This window comes from Cyprinodon tularosa, unplaced genomic scaffold (genome assembly GCF_016077235.1).
Source record: "Cyprinodon tularosa strain WSP-4 unplaced genomic scaffold, ASM1607723v1 ctg553, whole genome shotgun sequence".
Classification (NCBI taxonomy): Eukaryota; Metazoa; Chordata; class Actinopteri; order Cyprinodontiformes; family Cyprinodontidae; genus Cyprinodon; species Cyprinodon tularosa.
The window spans coordinates 1,147,958-1,169,386 of record NW_024039289.1 but is presented as its reverse complement, the minus strand read 5'-3'; the positions used below and the strand labels follow the sequence as shown (position 1 = coordinate 1,169,386).

Below are 21,429 nucleotides of genomic sequence, written 5' to 3'. Positions count from 1 at the left end.
TTTACCTCTGTTTACATCTGCACAATTCTATTTCCTCAAAAGAAAACACAAGATAAAAATACACATACAAGAGACATATTTAAACTATATTTGGTTAAAAAGGGATGTATTTACCTTCACTGGTAAGTTCCAATGTAACCCTTTTCAAAGTGTTAAGTTGTCCCGATTTTACATTATTCTGAGCCACTGATGCTTCAAACATTGATAAAACGCAGCTTGTGTGTGTAGTGTTTATAAATTTTGTACAAATGTAGTAAAAAATACTGTTTTCTCTTTAAACGAAATGTGCCCTGATGCTCACATCAAGCATTGAATAAAATAGGAGCAAGCATAATGCGTAGGATCAATGACATCAGACCAGTTCAACTTAAGACCAATAGTGTCCCTAGCAAGGTTGAGATCAAGCCTACACCCTTGGCTTCCACAGTCCAACAATATGACTGTTAGGTTAATTGGCGTCTCTAAATTGTCCTTAGTTATGAGTGTGTGTCTCTGTGTTGCCCTGCAACGGACAGGTGACCTGTCCAGGGTTTACCCTGCCTTTCATCCATAGTCTCCATAGTAATCAGTGATGCTGCTCTGATATCACAAATTTGTAATTCTTATCAGATTCTAATTTCTGATGACTTAGAAATATTGTGATTTATATAATTCTTGCTAATTAGAGACAAAACCGGGAATTTGGGACTTTTTCACAAAAGAGCACAAAGTATTACAAGATGAAAAATTACTCATGAAACTGACTATGACAAGGTTTTGATAAAAAACATTTCTAGACGGTTTAGTTAAGATAAACTGTATATCCAATGTCAATATAATTGAACTTAAAAAGCCAATTTTTCAAAATTTTTATAACATTCTATGCAGGAGCTTAGAATATAACTTGGAATTTAGGTTTATTCAGTAAATCAACATTATGTGAAACAATTCATAAATTTTGCTTGAAATAAAATAAATAAAAACATAAAACAGGCAATAAAAGATATATACAATACAATAAGAGCAGCTAAAACAATAAGATGATTAGAACATTAAACTTATTAAAACCTGCCCAATAGTACTGCTCAATTGGAACCAAAAGCCATTTAAAATAATATTAAATTATTTTAGGATTGTTCATCTTTACTCTGATTCCTGGTTGTGTGTTGTTATTGTGAAACCTCTAAAAGTAAAAAATAAGTGACTTTACTACTACTTTACTTTAGTAGATTGTGTGTTTATTGGGCTTTAATGTTTATGAATAAACATCCCTATAAAATGATCCTTAATGAAAATCTAACTCTAAAATGTTGAATCAATCAGCAAAATCTCCCACCTCTCCTAAATATGAAGGTGATGAACTTTGCATCGGTCAAACGAAGGATAAGAATAAAATAGAAGAAACTATGATAGAAAATGACTGTCTCTGACCATCTGTGTCTCCATCAGTTAAACCTCAGCCTGTCCTCTCTGTGTCTCCATCAGATAAACCTCAGCTTGTCCTCTCTGTGTCTCCATCAGATAAACCTCAGCCTGTCCTCTCTGTGTCTCCATCATGGCTGAGTCCTGGAGCCTCGGTGACTCTGAGCTGTGGGGGGTTGGAGCATCCATCGGCAAGATGGAGGTTCTTCTGGTATAAAGTGGTTCCAACAAAATCCAGCAGCTCCTACAGCTTAGAGCTGCTGACTGGCAGAACCAACTGGACTGAACAGAACTCCTACCTCATTAATGGACAGAATCACACAGCAGGATATGTGTGCAGAGCAGGAAGAGGACAACCAGTGTTTTACACTAATTACAGTGAACCAAAGTTTGTCTGGTCTGCAGGTCGGTTTATGTTCATTTTTGTATATTTATTCAACAATTCACATTGGAGTTACATATAATCGTACTGCAAAGTCTGTTAAAATAAATTTTTGAACATTTGGAGATTTTCTGATCGATGTAGGGAAAAACTGTGGTATATATATATATATATATATATATATATATTTTTTTTTTCTGTCTTTCTAGAGTTTGCATTTTCTCCCTGTGTATGCGTGAGTTACTAAGGCTTCCTCACACAGTCCTAAATTATGTCTGTTAATTGGCGTCAATAAATTGTGTTAGGTGTGTGTGTGTGCATGGTTGTATGTTGTATGATTAACTAGGACTGGAGTTGTAGTTAAATATTTACCTTATCCAAAATCTGAGGTGTAATCAATTTAGGGTTCTTAGTTGAATAATTGTAGCTTTAATTTGCTTACTTACCAAGGTTTGTGCCTTTCACCTCTGGAAGGTTCCTGGGACGGCTTTTAAAATCCAGGTATCCACACCAATCTAGTGACCTAGGCTAGGTTATCAACAGAGCTATTAATTATCAGTCAAATAATCTTTTTTCTCTGTTTAATCACACTATTACCAGAAGAGGCAACTGCAAGTTAAACAATTAAGTCTTTATTCTAATAATTCAGGGTAACAGAAATCTAACATCTATGCAAAACACTACACACTATTAGAAAATAAACACAAAGTAGACTAAGTGACTAATAAAACTTTAAGAGTCTGTTTAACTGGCTTCTGAGATTGTCCAACATAGGCCAGATGTTAATACATTCAATAATGTCTGTTTGGAAAAGCAGCAGGTACTGTATGATAATAACAACAGTGCGTTTAAAACGTCAATACATTCAGCTTAAATGATAAATGGTTAAAAATGCATTAACAACAGCAGCAGAAGTTTGTTTAGCAAGGAGCAGCACTAGACTGGTTTAAATCTTATTTAACTGATCGATTTCAGTTTGTTCACGTTAATGACAAATCTTCCCCATGCTCAAAGGTTATCTGTGGAGTACCACAGGGATCAGTGCTAGGACCAATTCTCTTTACTTTATACACTCACCGGCCACTTTATTAGGTACCCCATGCTAGTAACGGGTTGTACCCCCTTTTGCCTTCAGAACTGCCTCAATTCTTCGTGGCATAGATTCAGCAAGGTGCTGGAAGCATTCCTCAGGGAGTTTGGTCCATATTGACATGATGGCATCACACAGTTGCCGCAGATTTGTCGGCTGCACATCCATGATGCGAATCTCCCGTTCCACCACATCCCAAAGATGCTCTATTGGATTGAGATCTGGTGACTGTGGAGGCCATTTGAGTACAGTGAACTCATTGTCATGTTCAAGAAACCAGTCTGAGATGATTCCAGCTTTATGACATGGCGCATTATCCTGCTGAAAGTAGCCATCAGAAGTTGGATACATTGTGGTCATAAAGGGATGGACATGGTCAGCAACAATACTCAGGTAGGCTGTGGCGTTGCAACGATGCTCAATTGGTACCAAGGGGCCCAAAGAGTGCCAAGAAAATATTCCCCACACCATGACACCACCACCACCAGCCTGAACCGTTGATACAAGGCAGGATGGATCCATGCTTTCATGTTGTAGACGCCAAATTCTGACCCTACCATCCGAATGTCGCAGCATAAATCGAGACTCATCAGACCAGGCAACGTTTTTCCAATCTTCTATTGTCCAATTTCAATGAGCTTGTGCAAATTGTAGCCTCAGTTTCCTGTTCTTAGCTGAAAGGAGTGGCACCCGGTGTGGTCTTCTGCTGCTGTAGCCCATCTCATGCCACGTTCAAAGTCACTCAAATCACCTTTCTTCCCCATACTGATGCTTGGTTTAAACTGCAGGAGATTGTCTTGACCATATCTACATGCCTAAATGCACTGAGTGGCCGCCATGTGATTGGCTGCTTAGAAATTAAGTGTTAACGAGTAGTTGGACAGGTGTACCTAATGAAGTGGCCGGTGAGTGTATATGCTCCCAATCGGTAGAGATATTAGACAGCATGGGATTAATTTTCCCTGTTATGCTGATGATACCCAGCTATATGTGTCTATAAATCCAGATAAAGTTAACCCATTACATAGATTATAGGCAGGTCTTGAAGACATAAAAACCTGGATGACTCTTAACTTTCTCCTTCTGAATGCAGACAGAAGTTATAGTTTTTGGACCAGAGTCTTTGAAAAAGAAGCTGAGTAGTCAGTCACTTCATTTGGATGGGATTAATTTGATCTCAGATAATAAAATAAAAATTCTCGGTGTTGTTTTTGATCAGAACCTGTCATTTAAATCCCATATCAAAGAGGCTTCTAGAATTTCCCTCTTTCATCTGCAGAATATTGCAAAAATTAGACATATCCTATCCTGGGGTGATGCTGAGAAGCTATTCTATGCATTTGTTACATCAAGGCTGGACTATTGTAATTATTTACTATCAGGTCGTCCACAAACTGTAGTTAAAAGCAATCAGCTGATTCAAAATGCTGCAGCCAGAGTTCTGATGAAAATTAAAAAAAGAGAGATATATCTCCTGTCCTAGCTTCTCTTCATTGGCTTCTTGTTAAATCCAGAATATAATTTATAATCTTCCTTCTCACATATAAAGCATTAAATGGCTAAGCTACATCTTATATCAGAGATTTGATTGTTTTTTATGTTCCTAACAGAATACTTTGCTCTCAATTTGCAGGTTTACTAGTGGTCCCTAGAATTTCTAAAAGCAATGGGACTCAGATCTTTTAGTTACCAGGCTCCTCTCCTGTGGAACCAACTACCAGTTTTAGTCCGTGAGGCAGACACCCTGTCTACTTTTAAGAGCTGCTTAAAACTTTACTTTTTGATAAAGCTTATAGTTAGAGGGGCTCAGGTTATCCAGAGCTATCACTATAGTTATACTACTATAGGCTTAGACTCCTGAAGGACATACAGACTCTTTTTTCATCATTCTGCTTCATTATATCACTATTCTCCTACTCTGCAGAATTTGCTATTTCAATCTCTGACGCTATACTCTCTCTGGTTCATCTGATCTGTTCCTGTTTGGTTGTGACACCATCTTGTAGAGAAATATCAGCTGTGCTGCTGCCATTAACACCTTTGTTTATACAGTAGAGGTTCAGGCTTGGCCTGTTTTTCAGTGTCCTGTTTCTCTGACTGTGACTGGCTGGATGTGCTCTCTTCATCTGCCTGGCTGTGTGTTTCCTGGACAGGGCTGTCTGTGGAGCTGGTTGACAGTTACCTTTTGTATCTCTGCTTCTTTCTCTATGTCTGCCTCTGTCTCCTTGAAACCCAGGAGACAGCCTTGGTTCTGATCTCCTGCCTTTCATTTGAGCTCTGGAAAAGGGATCTGCAGCATATTTCTATAATGTGCACTTAAAACAGGAGCAAATAGAAGTTGAAAGCTGCTGCTTCTGTGTATTAGGAGATGTGACAAACTGATAGGGTTGGGTCTATTGTCAATGTTAATCATATTACTTAAGTACATTTTTATAATTTTTAGATTAAAAACAGATGTAGATTTCATTATTTTCTAGGAAAATGTCAAATCCTGTAAGCAGTTTTTCCTTCTGGATCAGATTATTGTAATTGCCTTTTGAACCAGTTCTGAAAACAAGGGCCAGGATTTTAACAGATAGGAAGCCAACCCTTTTACTCTGCTAGTCAAATCAATATACTGCCTTTCTCTCTAATTTATTCTAAGATTTTTCCTTTCAATGAGTATTCATTACACTGTCCCCTGTACCAAAGTGAACAGGTATGTTTCATCTAGATCAGTAAGGTCATCTACTAGTAATCTACTTTTGATACCCAAGGAAACAGGCTACTTTTAGCTTTTACTTTAACATAGCTGTAAACTTTGATGCTGAGACTTTTTTATCACTGTTAAATTAGCATAATAAAAAACTTTAATTAGATTCAATTAGGTGTATCTGAATTTTATTCTTATTTTCATATTGTATATTTGATCCTTGATTATTTTTTTTGTAAATCAAGTTTTTAAAATCGGTTTAAAATAGAGCTCAATTTATTTATTTATTTAACATTATAAAATGGATGCTATAGAAATATATTAATGTCATTATATGTTAAGATTATGTTTATTTGCAGATTTTCATCCAGATTCTTCTCTCAGAGTGACTCCAGGCAAAGTTCAACATTTTATCGGTCAGTCCGTCACTCTGAGCTGTAGTGGGAACAACGATAAGTGGAGACTGAGGAGGTTTACAGAAACAGCCAACCCATCATACATTGCCTGCTCCAACTGGGGGGAAATGACTGGATCCTCATGTAGCATAAACAGACTCTGGGATCACAGTGGAGTGTACTGGTGTGAGTCTGAATCAGGATGTTTTAGCAGTGCAGTTAATATCACTGTACAGGGTAGGCTATTGTTTATATTTCCTTTCACCTTTCCTGTGTTTAACCGTACTGTAAAGATAACATTCCAAACTATAACTACTTAAATGCATGCTCATCCCTAACATTTAGGTGCACAGAAATAGAGTTTAAAAGATGTAAAATGAGGAGAAGTAAATAAGAATAGAGTGGGAAATGAATGAGGAAATGGTAACAATTTCACAGGGAAAAATTATATAACACCTTTAGTGTCCCATCTTTATCTGAAATTGTATTTGATTGTAGTTTTTACTTGAATCCCGATTTTCTTTAACTTTCAGTATTTTTTTTTTTGCTTTCAATTAACAGTTAATTTACTAATCCTTTAATCTGGTGACTAAATTTTAGATGAGCCAATAGGTTTTATATATTCTTTGCTTATTCCGGCTCTGAGGGGGTTTTTCTTTAAGAAACCTACATGTTTTTTGAGCCTGTAGCCTCCAGTTATTCAATTGTTAAATTATTTGATGATTATTTAAATGGTTGTTTTAACACATTTGATCCACCTGTTGCATCCGAAATTGTTCTTTTTTATGGAATGGTAAAGGATGAAAATGCAGATGAAATGTGTATTTTCAGTAAATGTTGATGAGAACAAAACATATTTCATTCAATTCCATTCAATTCCAAACTATGATGTAAATTAGATAAGAATAACTTCACACTAAAGGTTTGACTTCAGCAACATACTGTAGATAAAAGTTAAGGTTCAACAGAGAAAAAGTTGTAAGAGATATTTAAAAAAAAATGTTTTTAATTTATACAATGATTTATTATATTATAAACTTGAAGAAATCAGATAAAAAAAAGTGATTGCATTTTTTGTAAGAAGGAATTAAGATTCAGAAAACAGGCTTAGATACTGGCTCACATAATGCTTATTTTTGTCTTGGAGAAATTAAGTAAATACAACATGATAGATAAACTACACTTTCTGGAATCATAAATATGAAACATGAGAGAGAGAAAAAAACATTTCTAACACTTAACTTTTTGCAACTTTTTTTTAACATAAAATCTTATCATTATTAACATTATTAACATTATTAACATTAAGAACAATAATTTCTGAGAAGTTTGTTGTTATCTTACCAAAGCAGGGTCATTCTTTGTCTAGGTTTAACATGCATTGATAAAAAGCTTATTTCCAAATATTTCTCCATAAACCAGATTTATTTTAAAAGTGACCAACTGATTGCTGACCAAAACCTGATTCTGACTGTTTTACAGATAATTATTATAGTATCATCCTGGTGAGCCCCGTCCATCCTGTGACTGAGGGAGATCCTGTTATTCTGAGCTGCAGAGATAAAGAACAAAAACTTCTCTCCAATGTGTTTTTCTATCACAACAACAAACTGATCCATAATGGCAGCAGAGGGGAGCTGAACATCTCTGCAGTGTCAAAGTCAGATGAAGGTTTCTACAAGTGTGAACATTCAGGAAAGAAGTCACCACAGAGCTGGATGGCTGTTAGAGGTGAGAGGATGAAAACATTTGATGCACTTTTTACAACAAACCATTTTATCAAGTAAATAGGTAAATTTGCTTGTTTCCTTGCAACTGTGTGAATCTAGTAATTGATTATAAATAAAGCAGGCCCCAAAATGACAGAAATATTCCTTAAATATTCCTCATTCCCTGTAAATGCTAATTTACTCAATGTCTTTTTGACAAGGATCCAATAAGAGAATGAGTGGCATTAATTCACAGTGAAATAAAATATTGATCAGGAGAGGGTCATTAGACCATATATAGATGTACTTCTATATTTTGAAGATTAACTTAATAAGCGTTAATGTTTTACCTTACAATCCATTACATATACTTATCCACGACCTTATCCGTTCTCACATTTTTAGCGTTACATAGACATCTTGAACAGGTATTTAACTGAACTTGATATCACTGTGAAATGGAAGACTAAATTGAAATGAGGAGGAACCCCATTGATTGATTGATTGACTTTATTGACCTCACAGTGGAGAAATGTACTCGTTACATCGGCTCAAATACTCAAAAAGAAAAAGGTGCCATAGGAATAAAAGGTTTATGGAAATATATACAGAATGTACAGTGAGACCACAGATATATATATATAAAGCTAAATTTTTATTTTTCTTTTAAGCAGGATTATCATACAGGGTTATTGCACAGAAATGTATTTACATGGGTATTTATATAGATGGGTATTTATCTATAACTATTGGACTGGGTATCAAATATAAAGAAACAGAAAAACTGAACAATATTTTTAATACTTTATCTTCACTTGCCCTTAGGTGAGCTCCTCCCCCTGTGGGATTGCACCTAAATGGATTACATTAATTAAATAATTTTAATACTATAATTTTCCCTGTTATGTTATTCTGGTTACAACTGTGGCAGGCCGTTTTGTTTTATTAGTTTGTCTGAATAGGTATTTCACATATCTGAAAAATAATATTCTTTGTCAAAATGAACATTTCAAACCAAATTAAATTCTTCATATCTAAAATAAACATGCTCAATGTCTAAAAATAAATTCTAGATCCACGTATTCCTATTGTTACTGATTATCATTTGTATTCATTTGACATGGAAGAAATGTATGTCAGTTATATTAATACATATTCAGCCAAGCTGATAAATGTTAAAATGGCATTTATCAAAATGGCATTTAATTCTTACTAGTACAATTTGGTTACTTTTACTTTCTTAAATCAGTTTCAGTTCCGACTAGGAATTTGACTTTGACCAGGAATAATCCTATTTAAGTGATTTACAAATGGAACAACAGAAAGGAGGGCTTTTAATAAATGTCAAAACGACCTGCCATACAGACTGCATACAGGTATATACTTGAGCATTAACTCAAGCAGCAATATTCTCCTACACCATCTCCCTTTCATTTGTAACTATATTGCTGTTGCTCTTTCTTTTAAACACATTCTCCAAAAGTTTTTTTAGAATTCATCATCAATATCTCTAGTTCCAGCGGTGTGAAATAATCAGTTCCTCTTGCTTGTTGTCATGGTGACTCATCGAATCGGGGCTCCATCGATGATGTCTTTTCATTGTAGTTATGTACAGGCTTAACTCTGAGTGAACCTACTCTGAGTTGATTAAACTAACTCACACCAGCTGTTGTGAAACCGAAAGCTTAGTTACCATCCTTAGACTAGCTTAGTTCAGAGTTGAATATCAGACGCTGAGTTTGTTAAATCTGCTTTTTAAAATTGGCCTCTGCTCTCTATATAGCTCCCCCTAGCTATGCTACTTGTAAATGCTGTGACAGAATTTTCAACAATGTCAGCACTTGCTAACAAAATATTAACTGTGTAACAAGATAAATCTTCATTTAAAAGTGACGTATCTATTTTCATATTGACATAATATTAGTGTAGTACTGCCAACAGTTATGCATGTTGCTTACCTTCTCCTGGTAACCTGGTAATTTATGACAAAAAAATATTTTACTGAGTTAGGGAGGAATCACAGGATATATGTTCTTAATAAATACTGTGTGTGTGTTTACTGTTTTTCTTATTTATTTTCAGAGTATCATATGTTTTCTTTAACTTTCCTTGTTACAGTGACTCTGTCCAATCCCACTGATTCTTCCTTTCCTGTGCCGCTTATCATTGGGCCAGTTATTGGAATTGTTCTCATTATTCTGTTGCTGCTGTTGTGGCGCTACACACGGTCCAAGGGTGAGATACTTTTTCTTCTCATACTATGCAGTGATTAAAATTCTTAATCAAGTAAAACATTTTCATCTATTTTTCTGCTTTGACAAAATTGAGAAACAAAGCAGTTTGTACCACAATGTGACAAATTACCATTTTTTTTGTCCACAGATATATGGTGCCTCAGGTCAGTACATTGGTGTTTACTCCTCCTATTTTAGACAGTCATCCTCCTTTCTTTAAATTTAAGTTGACCTTTCACATAATTTAGATCCGAAAGCATCAGTCAGAGCTCCACCACAAATCATGGATTAACCCTGACAGACAGTCAAGTTTACAGCACTCTGCTGCACGGTTAGTAGCTTTGTATTCGATTAAAAATTTATAACTACCCCTATAAATTTTTTTCAGGCATTAAATATCTTTAATGCCTGAAAAAAAAAATATATAAATGAAAAAAAATTAAAAGTCTAAAACAGCCATATTGTAGGTAAATGCATGAATTACAGAAACAAACAAGCAAAAAAAAAAATGGTTAAGATGATTTATGTCCTATTATTCAGAACATAAATCTAATTGTTGGAATTTATTTTAACATTGACCTTTTTACTGTTTGAAGGTGATACTTCTGAGTATGAGACAATCCAGCGAGCCACTGACAATGGTAAACTATATTTGTTGCTACGACCAGAAATGGGGCAGCTGGCAGATTTACCGATTTCAAGGGTTTTAAATAATTAACAAAAAATTACATATAAGAATGAGTTTATAGGCCTACATGACAAGAAGAGTTACATTTACAAGAATTAAGAAATTTAGATTTTAAGATGAATACTCCTGTTTTCCTATTATATGGTTCTAATAATGTAAATATTTGTCTGCTTGTGAAACCATTAATAAGAATAGTAGTAGATAAGCAGCTACAAGGAAAATAAGTTTTAATTTTTTTTAATTTTTTTTTTATCATTATTATCTTAGTTTAATTGTTAATGTTTCACTATATTAGCAGGGATCCCTGATGACCCAGATGAGGAGGATCCTGTCTATACTAATATGAAAACAGAAACAACAGGTAGGTGTTTTCACCTCATCCAGCTAGTGTTTTACACTGAACTGTGTCTTCCTTGCAACACACTGTAAGTAATGAGAACTCAGAATGCAGTTCAGACTATCATCTACCCTTTGAGTATCTACATACAGATAGTAGATATCTGCAGAAGCAGTATGATCGGAAAAACAGCTGAGGACTTCTAGAGCCCTGGAGAACTGTCTGACTATATGGCTAGAACATAACGTTTTATTTTTTTATTTTTTGCTGATTAGATGAAAGGTTCTGGTGATTTGTTCTTTAAATTATACCATATAAATACTCTGGTTTTGTTAACTTCATCACTAAATACACAGATTCAAACTCTTATTTTATATGCTACTAATAATTGTTCCCCTTTGGAAAAATACTGAGATCTGTTTTTTGTTTTAGTACCCATTGAATGCTAAGAAATAATCCGATGTAATGAGGAGAACAACAACAAAAAGGTATAAAGATATAAACTCTTCACTTAAATAATTTTGTATATTTATATTGTCCTTCCATATAATTCTAATTGTATATTTGTGCACATTCACAGTAAAATGTTTCACCTACTTAGTAATGAGTTGTCAATTATTTAGAATAGTATTCCTAATTGGAAATTAGCACAGTGGTTAAATCCTCATGGTTTGAAATGTTGAATATAACAACTGATGACAAAATAAATTTTGATCTTTAAAGTATTTTTTTTTTCTTTAAATAGGACGGTGGAGTCCAGCAGCTCATGTAACCATTTATTTTCTTATCAATATCTAATAACGTAGTTTTGGGATTCCCTCACTCCATATAACGTCACACCTCTAAACAGCATTATATTTGGCTGGGACATGTAAAGTAAAAAAAATTTAAATGATTGTACTTTTAGAATTTCTTTTTCATAATTTTATTGATTTTCAATTATTAATATGTTTGTTTACCATAATATTATTTATTAACTTTTTTCAACACAGTATATTCCTATTGAGTAACAAATATTTATGAAATCCATTGTTCTAAATACTTAAGCTAATTGTAGCCTGTCTGTTGGTTTAGTAAATTTGTGACAGAAGCATTATTAAACATTTTATGAAAATGCTGTAAGAAGCTCTAGAATAAAAACCCAAGAATGCCCGGAAGTTGAAACAGGTATTACAGGTATTACAGTGTATATTATTCAAAGTAATGATATATTACTGCTATTCTTAAATTTTTCACATTCAGAAAAACATTGGACTTGATGTAAATATGTTCCTTTTTTTAACCATTTAATTATTTTATAGTCTTTGGTAGGATATTTCTATTCGTATTTTGATTTTTACATCTCCTATCTATCATTTATGTCTTCAATTTAGCAAAGCCAAGTTGAATGTATCTGTGAAAAATTGGCTTTATTTTGAGAGATGTGTAAGGAGATTGCAGGTTTTTAAGCTTTTCAACAACGTAATGATAATTTTCTTCTTGTTACCATGTTTCTTACTAAATGTGTTACAGACAGCGGTTGTTATGTACTGTATGCATCCTATGTAAAGAGTTATTATGTTAAGTGAAAAGAAGTAAAAAAAAATGACTTTGTGTAATTTTTGATGTACATTTATCAGAAAATTGCCAGTTGAATAACCTTTTACACACTTGTCACTAATGAATGTAAAAATATTTCTTGAAAATAAAACAATAAAACTTCTATGCTGACCATCTTTTCACATTACCCCTTGGAATCTTCATATTCATGCGAAGTAAGCTTGAACTCATTGAGGGTGGAGAGCCTCTGTGCCATCACCTTCATTTTAAGGTATCTTTACAGATTCTTCATCACTCCAGACACTGCCTGGATCACTGAAAAACATAAACAGACTTACATTTTGAAGAAACATAGAGGCAAAATTAAAAGATTTCTTTAAATGTACGTATTAAAGGCACACAAGTCATATAAAAAAAACAACTATTATTGTGTTTCCACAGTAATGTAATGGATTACTGTAGTGGATATGGATGGACCCAAAGACAACCCGCAAACAGGTCAGTGAAGCTTTTACAGTGTTTATTTAAGTGAGAGGGCGGCACGGACTCCCGGGAAGAGCGGTCAGGCTCAGGGACAGGCAGCTCCTATAGACAGAGTGGTGGTTAGTGACCAGTGGAGGCAGGCAGATGTTAGAGTAAGGAACTTGGTCACTAACCTGGCCACAGGAAGACTCGGTTGGGCTCAGTCTGGTAACAGGAGAGGAGGGAGTCCGTGCTGGGGAAATCCAAGGTTCAGTCCGGGTCTTGACGAGGGGGGAGTCCGTAAATCCAGCAGAGGTATCCAAGGGGGAATCCAGGGGAAGTTGCGAGTCCAGCTCCAGTTCAATATCCACAGAAGCAAAGACGGTTCAAAGGGGCAGGCAATCTCAGTAACTCACAGGCAGGCTGGGTCAGAAACACGGGTAGACAGTCCAGATCTCTGAGGCTGACAAGCAGGGCTCAGGCGGGCAGACAAAAATCCAGAAAGGGGTCAGGCAGGCTCAAAAAACAGGGGCAAAAACAGGTCGAGGTTCAGACAGGCAGAGGCACATAAAGAATAGGCTGGAAGTTCTCACCGAGAGGCTAGAGACATTCTGGCACTGGAGGCTGGAGGGACGGAGCTTTTAAGCAGGAGGGGAGGAGTGAGAACAGATGCATTGATTGCAATTAGCAGCTCCAGTGCCAGGAACGTTACAAGTAATTGTACAACTACTTTGAAATATCTTTGTGCATCAGCTCAAATGGGTCCAACAGGAGTGCGGATCTAAATGTGAGCTTAAAGTGGACTGAAACTGGTTAAACATGTATTCATCACCCTTTTTAATGAAATGTACATACAAATATTACATAGGTTTTACCTTTTTAGTTTTTATCCTGAATAATGAAGGGTTTATTTGATTTTACAATTCAGTCTTCCTCAGGTATTCAGTGTTAGTTACAGTATGTGAATGTGATTACACATTTATACACATATCAGAAACTTACCCATTATTTAAAACCCTTTGCTCAAGTCAGAACAGGGATGTGACTTTGACAAAGGTATTTTCAATTCAAAAGGGAGCTTTTAGTCAAGCTCTTGGAAAATGGCAGTGATTACTAATCATGAAAAAATAATAGATCACAGGGAGAGAACTAGAACCCGATGTTTTTTAAACTTGATATAAAGGCCACATGTATAGAAAACCTCTTTTTGGGAAAAATATCATCTAAAATTAATACATCTGAAAACCAACAGCTACACTAATTATTGAGGGGAAAGAGATTTAAAGTCTCCAAATAAAGTCTTAAAATGTTTAGAAATGATCACTATCATCACTGATGTCTCTTTTAGTTTACTGGCTCATTCAAGACAATGCTTCTTCTGCCTGGTGGTTTGGGCAGGTATTGTAGCAGGTCATCAAGCACCCAGACCACGGTGATATAAATGTTTTTAAATATTTGATTTTACAGTAAAGTGAGGTTAGTGAGTAGCATAAGAAGCTTGATGGAGATTTTGAGTACAATGAAATATTTAAAAATATTGGTGTAAAATACTTCCCAACTAAGGAAAGGTATTTTAATGTTAAATTATATATTAAAAAAAAAGATTATTAATGTGAAATACTTAATCTTTGAGCACAAAATTGCATTTATAATAAAATTCTCTCATTACATCAAACTCTTTTCTTCCAAGTTTGCACCAGATCAGGTGACAGTGTCTATTACATGTAGTTCAATGAGCACCAGAGCTTGTTTTAAAACTCGCATACAATCTGAAACCAATCTTTAACAAAATATATTTAAAAAAAAATCATCTCACTTCTAAATGATATTCTCACCATTTGGTTAAAGGTTCATGCTTTGTTTGAAACCCAGCTGCAGTGGATGCAGGCTGCACATTTTTTTTGGCCAATCACAAAATAAGGGGTGGGATTGAGAAATGTGAGAGTAGGTCAGTGTGCAGATGACGGAAGTAGAAAGGAAATCAGTCCAATACTTTAGTGTGCACAGAGTTTACCAGCGAATAGTTAACTTGAAGAAGCATGCTTGAGGGGACTGGCAGTATACTTTAAAGCCACATGTTGAGTAGGTGTTTCTCCTTCAGCTCCATGTATTGTTTTGAGCATTAAAACAATGAAATGACAGATGAGTCAGTACAATAAAGAATAACTTACACATATTTCATGTGCTTTCTTAAATTCCCGCAGTTCTTTTTAGGGTCGGTCAATTCCTGTTAACTCCAGTCAGACAATGTTAACTCCAAGGTTTGCTGGTGAAAGTCATTCCAAAAAAGAAGAAAATTAAAAACAATCCACTGGACTTTGTTTCCAAGTTTGAAGATGTTTTGCTTCCCATCCAGGAAGTTTTTTAAATTCAAAATGTCAGGAATAGCATTGAGTCCAAGGCTTTGTTGGGCTACTGTATAAAACTTCAAACTCAGTGCTATTCCTGACATTTTGAATCCAGTCCAGTGGATTGTGTTTAATTTTCTTTTTTTGGAACTCCAATATTTGCATGCTTTACATCACATTTAATTCATTTCAGTTTATTTATACAGCGCCACTTCACAACACATGTAATCTCAAGGCACTTTACAGTTTACCAGATTATACAGTCAAATTGATTAAAAATTTTTTATCTAAGGAAAACCAGTTGATTGAATCGACTCATTGACTTTTAACAGCAAGAAACCTCCAGCAGAAACAGGCTCAGTGTGAGTGGCCATCTACTGAGGCTGACTAGGATTCAAGGAGACAGAAGAAGAGATACAAAAAGCAACTGTCAGCAACAGCCAAACAGGAACAGACGAGGCAAAGCTACTATGAGAAAAAGCAGAGAGAGCATAACGTTAGAGATTGAACTGGCAGATTCTGCAGAATAGGAGAATAGAGATAGAATGAAGCTGAATGATGAAATGGGGGTCCCTATGTCCTCCAGCAGTCTAAGCCTATAGCAGCATAACTATAGAGATAGCACAGGATAACCTGAGCCACTCTAACTATAAGTTTTATCTAAAAGGAAAGTTTTAAGCCTAACCTTAAAAGTAGACAGGGTGTCTGCCTCACGGACTAAAACTGGTAGTTGGTTCCACAGGAGAGGAGCCTGATAACTAAAAGATCTGCCTCCCATTCTACTTTTAGAAATAGGAACCACTAGCAAACCTGCATATTGGGAGTGAAGTGCTCTGTTAGGAACATAATGGAACAATCAGATCTCTGATATAAGATGGAGCTTGGCCATTTAAGGCTTTATATGTGAGATGGAGGATTTTAAATTCTATTCTGGATTTAACAAGAAGCCAATGAAGAGAAGCCAAGATAGGAGAGATGTGATCTCTCTTTTTAATTTTCATCAGAACTCTGACTGCAGCATTTTGGATCAGCTGAAGGCTTTTAACTACAGTTTGTGGACTTGTAAAATATACACAAAAATTATACTCATTTCGTTTTAGTAACTAAATATTTAAAAAGTACTTATAGATTTTTTCTGTGATCTCTTTAACCTCTTATGAGATTGTCTGACATGAACTATGTGGTGCAAGTTTAAGTTTAAGATTATGAATATTTTAAATAACTAGAACTGGGAGTTATTGTTAAATTATAGGTCATTTAATTCGAGAAATGAAAAAAGGAAGTGATATAAAGAAGAATATAAAAATTCAAGAATGAAGATATAACTGATTGTCCTATTACAATGTATGTGGAGCAGAAAATCTAAAGAAAAATTTGTAGCGTCCTTTAGCTAAAGTAAAGAAAATTCTTATGTAGCCAAGCCACAAAACCATGTCCCTTAAAAAAGAAATGTGGAATAAAATGTCAAAGTTTTCTAAACCTGGCAGGGAAATTTAACCATAAACTGAGCTGATATGTTCCTGCAATGGAAAGGAAATGTAACCGTTTCTAACATGTTTCTTTGTGGTCAGAGCTGCTGCTGCCTGTTGCACGAACTCTGAATAAAAGGAAGGAAGCAATGGCAGAGGAAGATATAAATCTGAAGAAAAAATGTAAAAAATAAAATTGTATAAGCATTAAATGTAACTGCCTTTTTCTGTACTTTTTTTAATTCTGTGCAGCAGGTCTGAAAGTAAGGATGGGGCATTTTCTCTGCAGGCTGGGCTTTTTTCATATGTACATTTCTGACTCTATCTGTTGGAGCAAATCTTACATTGTGTAAACTACAGTCTTTTGCATGTTTAGACCATCCTAAAAAAACATGAAGTTATCCTGGCACAACTAATCATACACACTACTCCAACGCTTTACATACACACTACAAAATGTATTTGATCATAAGTTTTTCCTTATTTTAAACATAATTTTTTGATTAATTGTGTAATGAAGAAGTTGATTTTTTTTTCTCAGACCTTAACAAAGAATTTCAACCTACAGAAGGGAGATTGTACCAATATTTCTTGGGAAAGGCTTGTAAGGGGTCAAAAGCTAGGGAACAAATGACTGATTCAAGCAGACCCAATCCTATGATGTGGTGCCTCTTTATGATCAAGCATGTTATCTCATCGGCCTCTTTTTACCCGAGGCTTTGACCTGTAATGGAGAGAAAAACAAGGTCTGTGTTTTGCTGGCAAATCCAGACTACCTCCTGTCTGCAATTTAGAAGGATCTGATGCACTGTCTACAACAGTATTCTACCTGCTGTGAAGCGGATGAGAAACAATGCAGTTTTTTATCATTAGTGGACCACACTCTGCTGCTGCGGTCTCTGAGACCGGGCCCAGCTCCTGGTGCAAGGACTTATTTGTATGCAGCTGACATCAGCAATGGCATGCTGTAATGCTTCGAGAGATGGACCGAGTGATCAGCCAGACACAAAGATAGTTAAAGGAATAGTACATCCAAAACATGATTAGCCTTCATTTTCTACTCACCCCCATGCTGAACAAGACCCTGGAGTACTTTTTTGATATCTCAAATGCATCTGGAGATCTGGGAGGCTTCTTGCTGTCTGCTGACATTCAAATAATGGAGGTCTATGGTGACCGAGACAGAAAGGTCCATAAAAGTCCACAAAAAACATGTCAATATTTCTCCATACTGCTCGTCCAATGTATTCCAAGTGTCCTGAGTGGGTAGCATCCATAATTTACTCGAAACGAAGTAATTTAGAATGTTTTTAGAGCATAAACAGTAGTGTATAGGATTTCCTAAAAGCGCGTTCACGAGTCTACGGAAAACGCGGCAGACCAAACCAGATGAAAGTGCGCATTCAGCGTCTGCTCTGCCGATAATGTAAGCGTAGAAGAAGAAATGTGCTGTTTACCTGTGCAAAGAAAGAAACAACGAAAGAAAAATGTCTGAGGACTTCAGTGTTGAGGAAGAGCATGAGTTCTTTGCCGAGCTGAATGCGCACTTTCATCTGGTTTGGTCTGCCGCAGTTTCCGTAGACTCGTGAACGCGCTTTTAGGAAATCCTATACACTACTGTTTATGCTCTAAAAACATTCTAAATGACTTCGTTTCGAGTAAATTCTGGATGCTACCCACTCAGAACACTTGGAATACATTGGACGAGCAGTATGGAGGAATATTGACACGTTTTTTGTGGACTTTTATGGACCTTTCTGCCTCGGGCGCCATAGACTTCCATTATTTGAATGTCAGCAGACAGCAAGAAGCCTCCCAGATCTCCAGATGCATTTGAGATATCAAAAAAGTACTCCAGAGTGTTGTTCAGCATGGGGGTGAGTAGAAAATGAAGGCTAATCATGTTTTGGGTGTACTATTCCTTTAAGCAGATTGATTCACAGAATTGGTTCAAACACTGAGACGGATCACCAGCAGAAACAGGAACTCTGGAATGCAAAGGTTCCTGAACTCATTTCCTATAATTAACTAAAGAAATAAAAAAGAAAAATGCTGGGAATTTATGGTGGTCACAAAAATTATTACTTTGAGGGTTTACTCACTTTTGTTGGCAGTAGTTTGGACATTAGTTGCAGTGTGTTTAGTTATTATAAGGGACTTCATTTCTTTACAGCCTACTTTTCACTGTATAAAAAAAAGTGATATCCTCAGTGTTCCTGGAAAATATGTAATAACATATACATACAAGAGTTTATCTAACATTTGTGGGATGTTGAAAAAAAATTTTAATAATGAAAAAAGAGGATTGCCTTACATGTAATGTATCCGACAGTTTTAACACCATTATTCCAAGACTTCAACAGGCGAACAAGGCAAGACAGGAGTGAAAAAAGTATTACAGAATACAAGCTGAGGTAAAGTTATAATTGCATTTCACTAAAATCATTTTGAATTAGTATTTTTCGCCCCTCTTTTTTAAATGTCTTCTGCCCTTTCTGTCCCTATAGAAAATGATAATTACATCATAAGAATTATCTTTCTGAGAGAAGTATGATAAAAAGATAGTTGCATTTGATGACAATGTTGATGAATGGAGGCACTCTATAATTCAACCAGATCATACAGTCCATTTGATTAAAAGTTTTCTAAGGAAAACCAGCTGATTGCATCGCCTCATTGACTCAAAGGCAATCCCTCAATTTAAGCATGCTTGTAGCAACACTGGAGAGGAAAAACTCCCTTTTAACAGATGAAACCTCCAGCAGAACCAGGCTCTGTGTGAGTAGCCATCTGTCGAGGCCCACTGGCATTCAAGGAGAGAGAAGCTGACCTACAGAAAGAAGCCAAAATGTCAGAGGAAGAAGAGAGCACATCCAGCCAGTCACAGGCCGCTCTTGAACATCTATAAAAGAAAGGCAGCAGCACAGCTGATATTTCTCTCCAGGATGGAGTCACAGCCAGACGGGAACAGACCAGATGAAGCAGATGAGAAAAAGCAGAGTGAGCATAGCGTTATAGATTGAACTAACAAATTATGCAAAGTGTGGGATAGATAGAATGAAGCAGAATTATAAACAAGGGGTCCCTATGTTCTCCAGCCTAAGCCTATATCAGCAGAACTACAGAGATAGCTCAGGATAACCTGACACATTTCTTTTTTTCAGTGTCCTTTCTGGCAATGTGGCAATAAGAATAATTGTCTTGATGCCAAAAAGAGCCCAACGGCATAAAGCCCCCATACAGCAATGCTCCTAAGGTCATTGGGACGCTCAAACCCCTCAACCACGATAAGGTAGCAGCCCAGGGAGGGGTTGATAAGGAATGTATTCATTTATTTTTTTATTTCTTGTTTTTAAATTTTTTTTTTTATTCTTTTTATTCCTTTTCTTTTATTAAAAATAAAGTATACTGGGAAGTCTTTAGATTTGCAGACATACCTTGAGGTTCCTGTTTTGTTTTTTGTTTCTTTTTAGTTTTACTACAATAGGAAACATGCAAAAAGGCTTATTTCAGAGTTGAAATTTAAAATTTTTGTGGTTTACTTTATGGAGAAATCTTTAAGGTGAGCCTGTTGGTCCTGGGGTTCGCCGGGTTCGGGGGTGTGTGGCTGTGTTGGTTCTGACATGAGCAGATTTTTGTACATCTAAAGACAGAAAATTTGCTCAGAGTGAATTTGTTTTTTGTTTTTGTGTTTTTTTCCTTGCTAACATGTATACATCAGAAAAATTATTATTATTTTTTTTTTAAAAGTAAGTCGTGGTAACTGCTTTGGGTAGCAGTTGAAAGTCCGATTGGAGGTCCTGTGCAGATGTCTTCAAAAATTAGACTGGTCACTAGGATAGAGAAAGGGACAGTGGTCTGCCTGCAGACACGGAAGATGCATTTCTAAAAAACAGTCGCACACAGGAAGCCAGTCGATCTTCATAAGAGATACAAAAAAGCGGGGCTGTGAGGAGATATGTCCAATTTGTGTTGTTGTTTGTCTGCTGGCCAGTATATATGTTTTGTGTGAACTAAGAGTGACCTGGGACCTATAAGGGGACACATTTGACTGATAGACACTCAGCTGACGGAAGGTAGCTAACTGTAACTTACTGACTCAAAGGGATGGATACATTTTTAATGGTAACATTTTAACAAATAACATTGAACTAACAGGGGTTAGCAGGGGGACTCATTGACTGGTGGAGTAAGGACTACAGGGACGCTTTAAAGACCTGATTGAGTTGATTCAGTTATGGTGAACGGAAAACTGAAAAATTGGGATATACAAGGGACCATGGAAACTATAGGTGGTGTGAAAACTTATTTTGATGTCTTATGGGAGCAAATAAATAAAAATTTCTATAAATGTGCACATGTAGTTTAACAAGGATCCTAAATTAGGCTGAAAAGCACCGTTGCAGCAGTCTTAAGACCGGACTGGTGAAGAGATTTTGATTTTTTGTTGAAATTGGGAAAATTCTATTATTGAGATCAATCACAATTGATACTGATGGCTTGAACAAACTTTATGTGGCCAATGTGCTTCTTTTCGGACTCCCACATAAATCTCTCCATAAACTTTAACTTCTTCAGAACTCAGCTGCTCGGATCATCACAAGAACCCCCTCCTTTCATCATATTTCCCCTGTCCTTCACCAACTCCATTGGCTCCCAGTTCAATTCAGAATTCAATTTAAA

At 35.9% G+C, this 21,429-nt stretch overlaps 1 protein-coding gene across 1 annotated transcript in view; it reads left to right on the top strand.

Moving 5' to 3' along the window:
- Positions 1–1,418: 1,418 nt before the first annotated feature.
- The window catches only part of LOC119796612 (Fc receptor-like protein 5), a 97,162-nt gene continuing 77,151 nt past the window's right edge, over positions 1,419–21,429 (top strand). Inside the window, exons 1-3 of the mRNA XM_038305242.1 lie at positions 1,419–1,806; positions 5,925–6,197; positions 7,443–7,691. Of these exons, the coding sequence (XP_038161170.1) occupies positions 6,089–6,197; positions 7,443–7,691 (358 nt within the window). The 5' untranslated portion in view covers positions 1,419–1,806; positions 5,925–6,088. The remainder of the gene's footprint in view (positions 1,807–5,924; positions 6,198–7,442; positions 7,692–21,429) is intronic.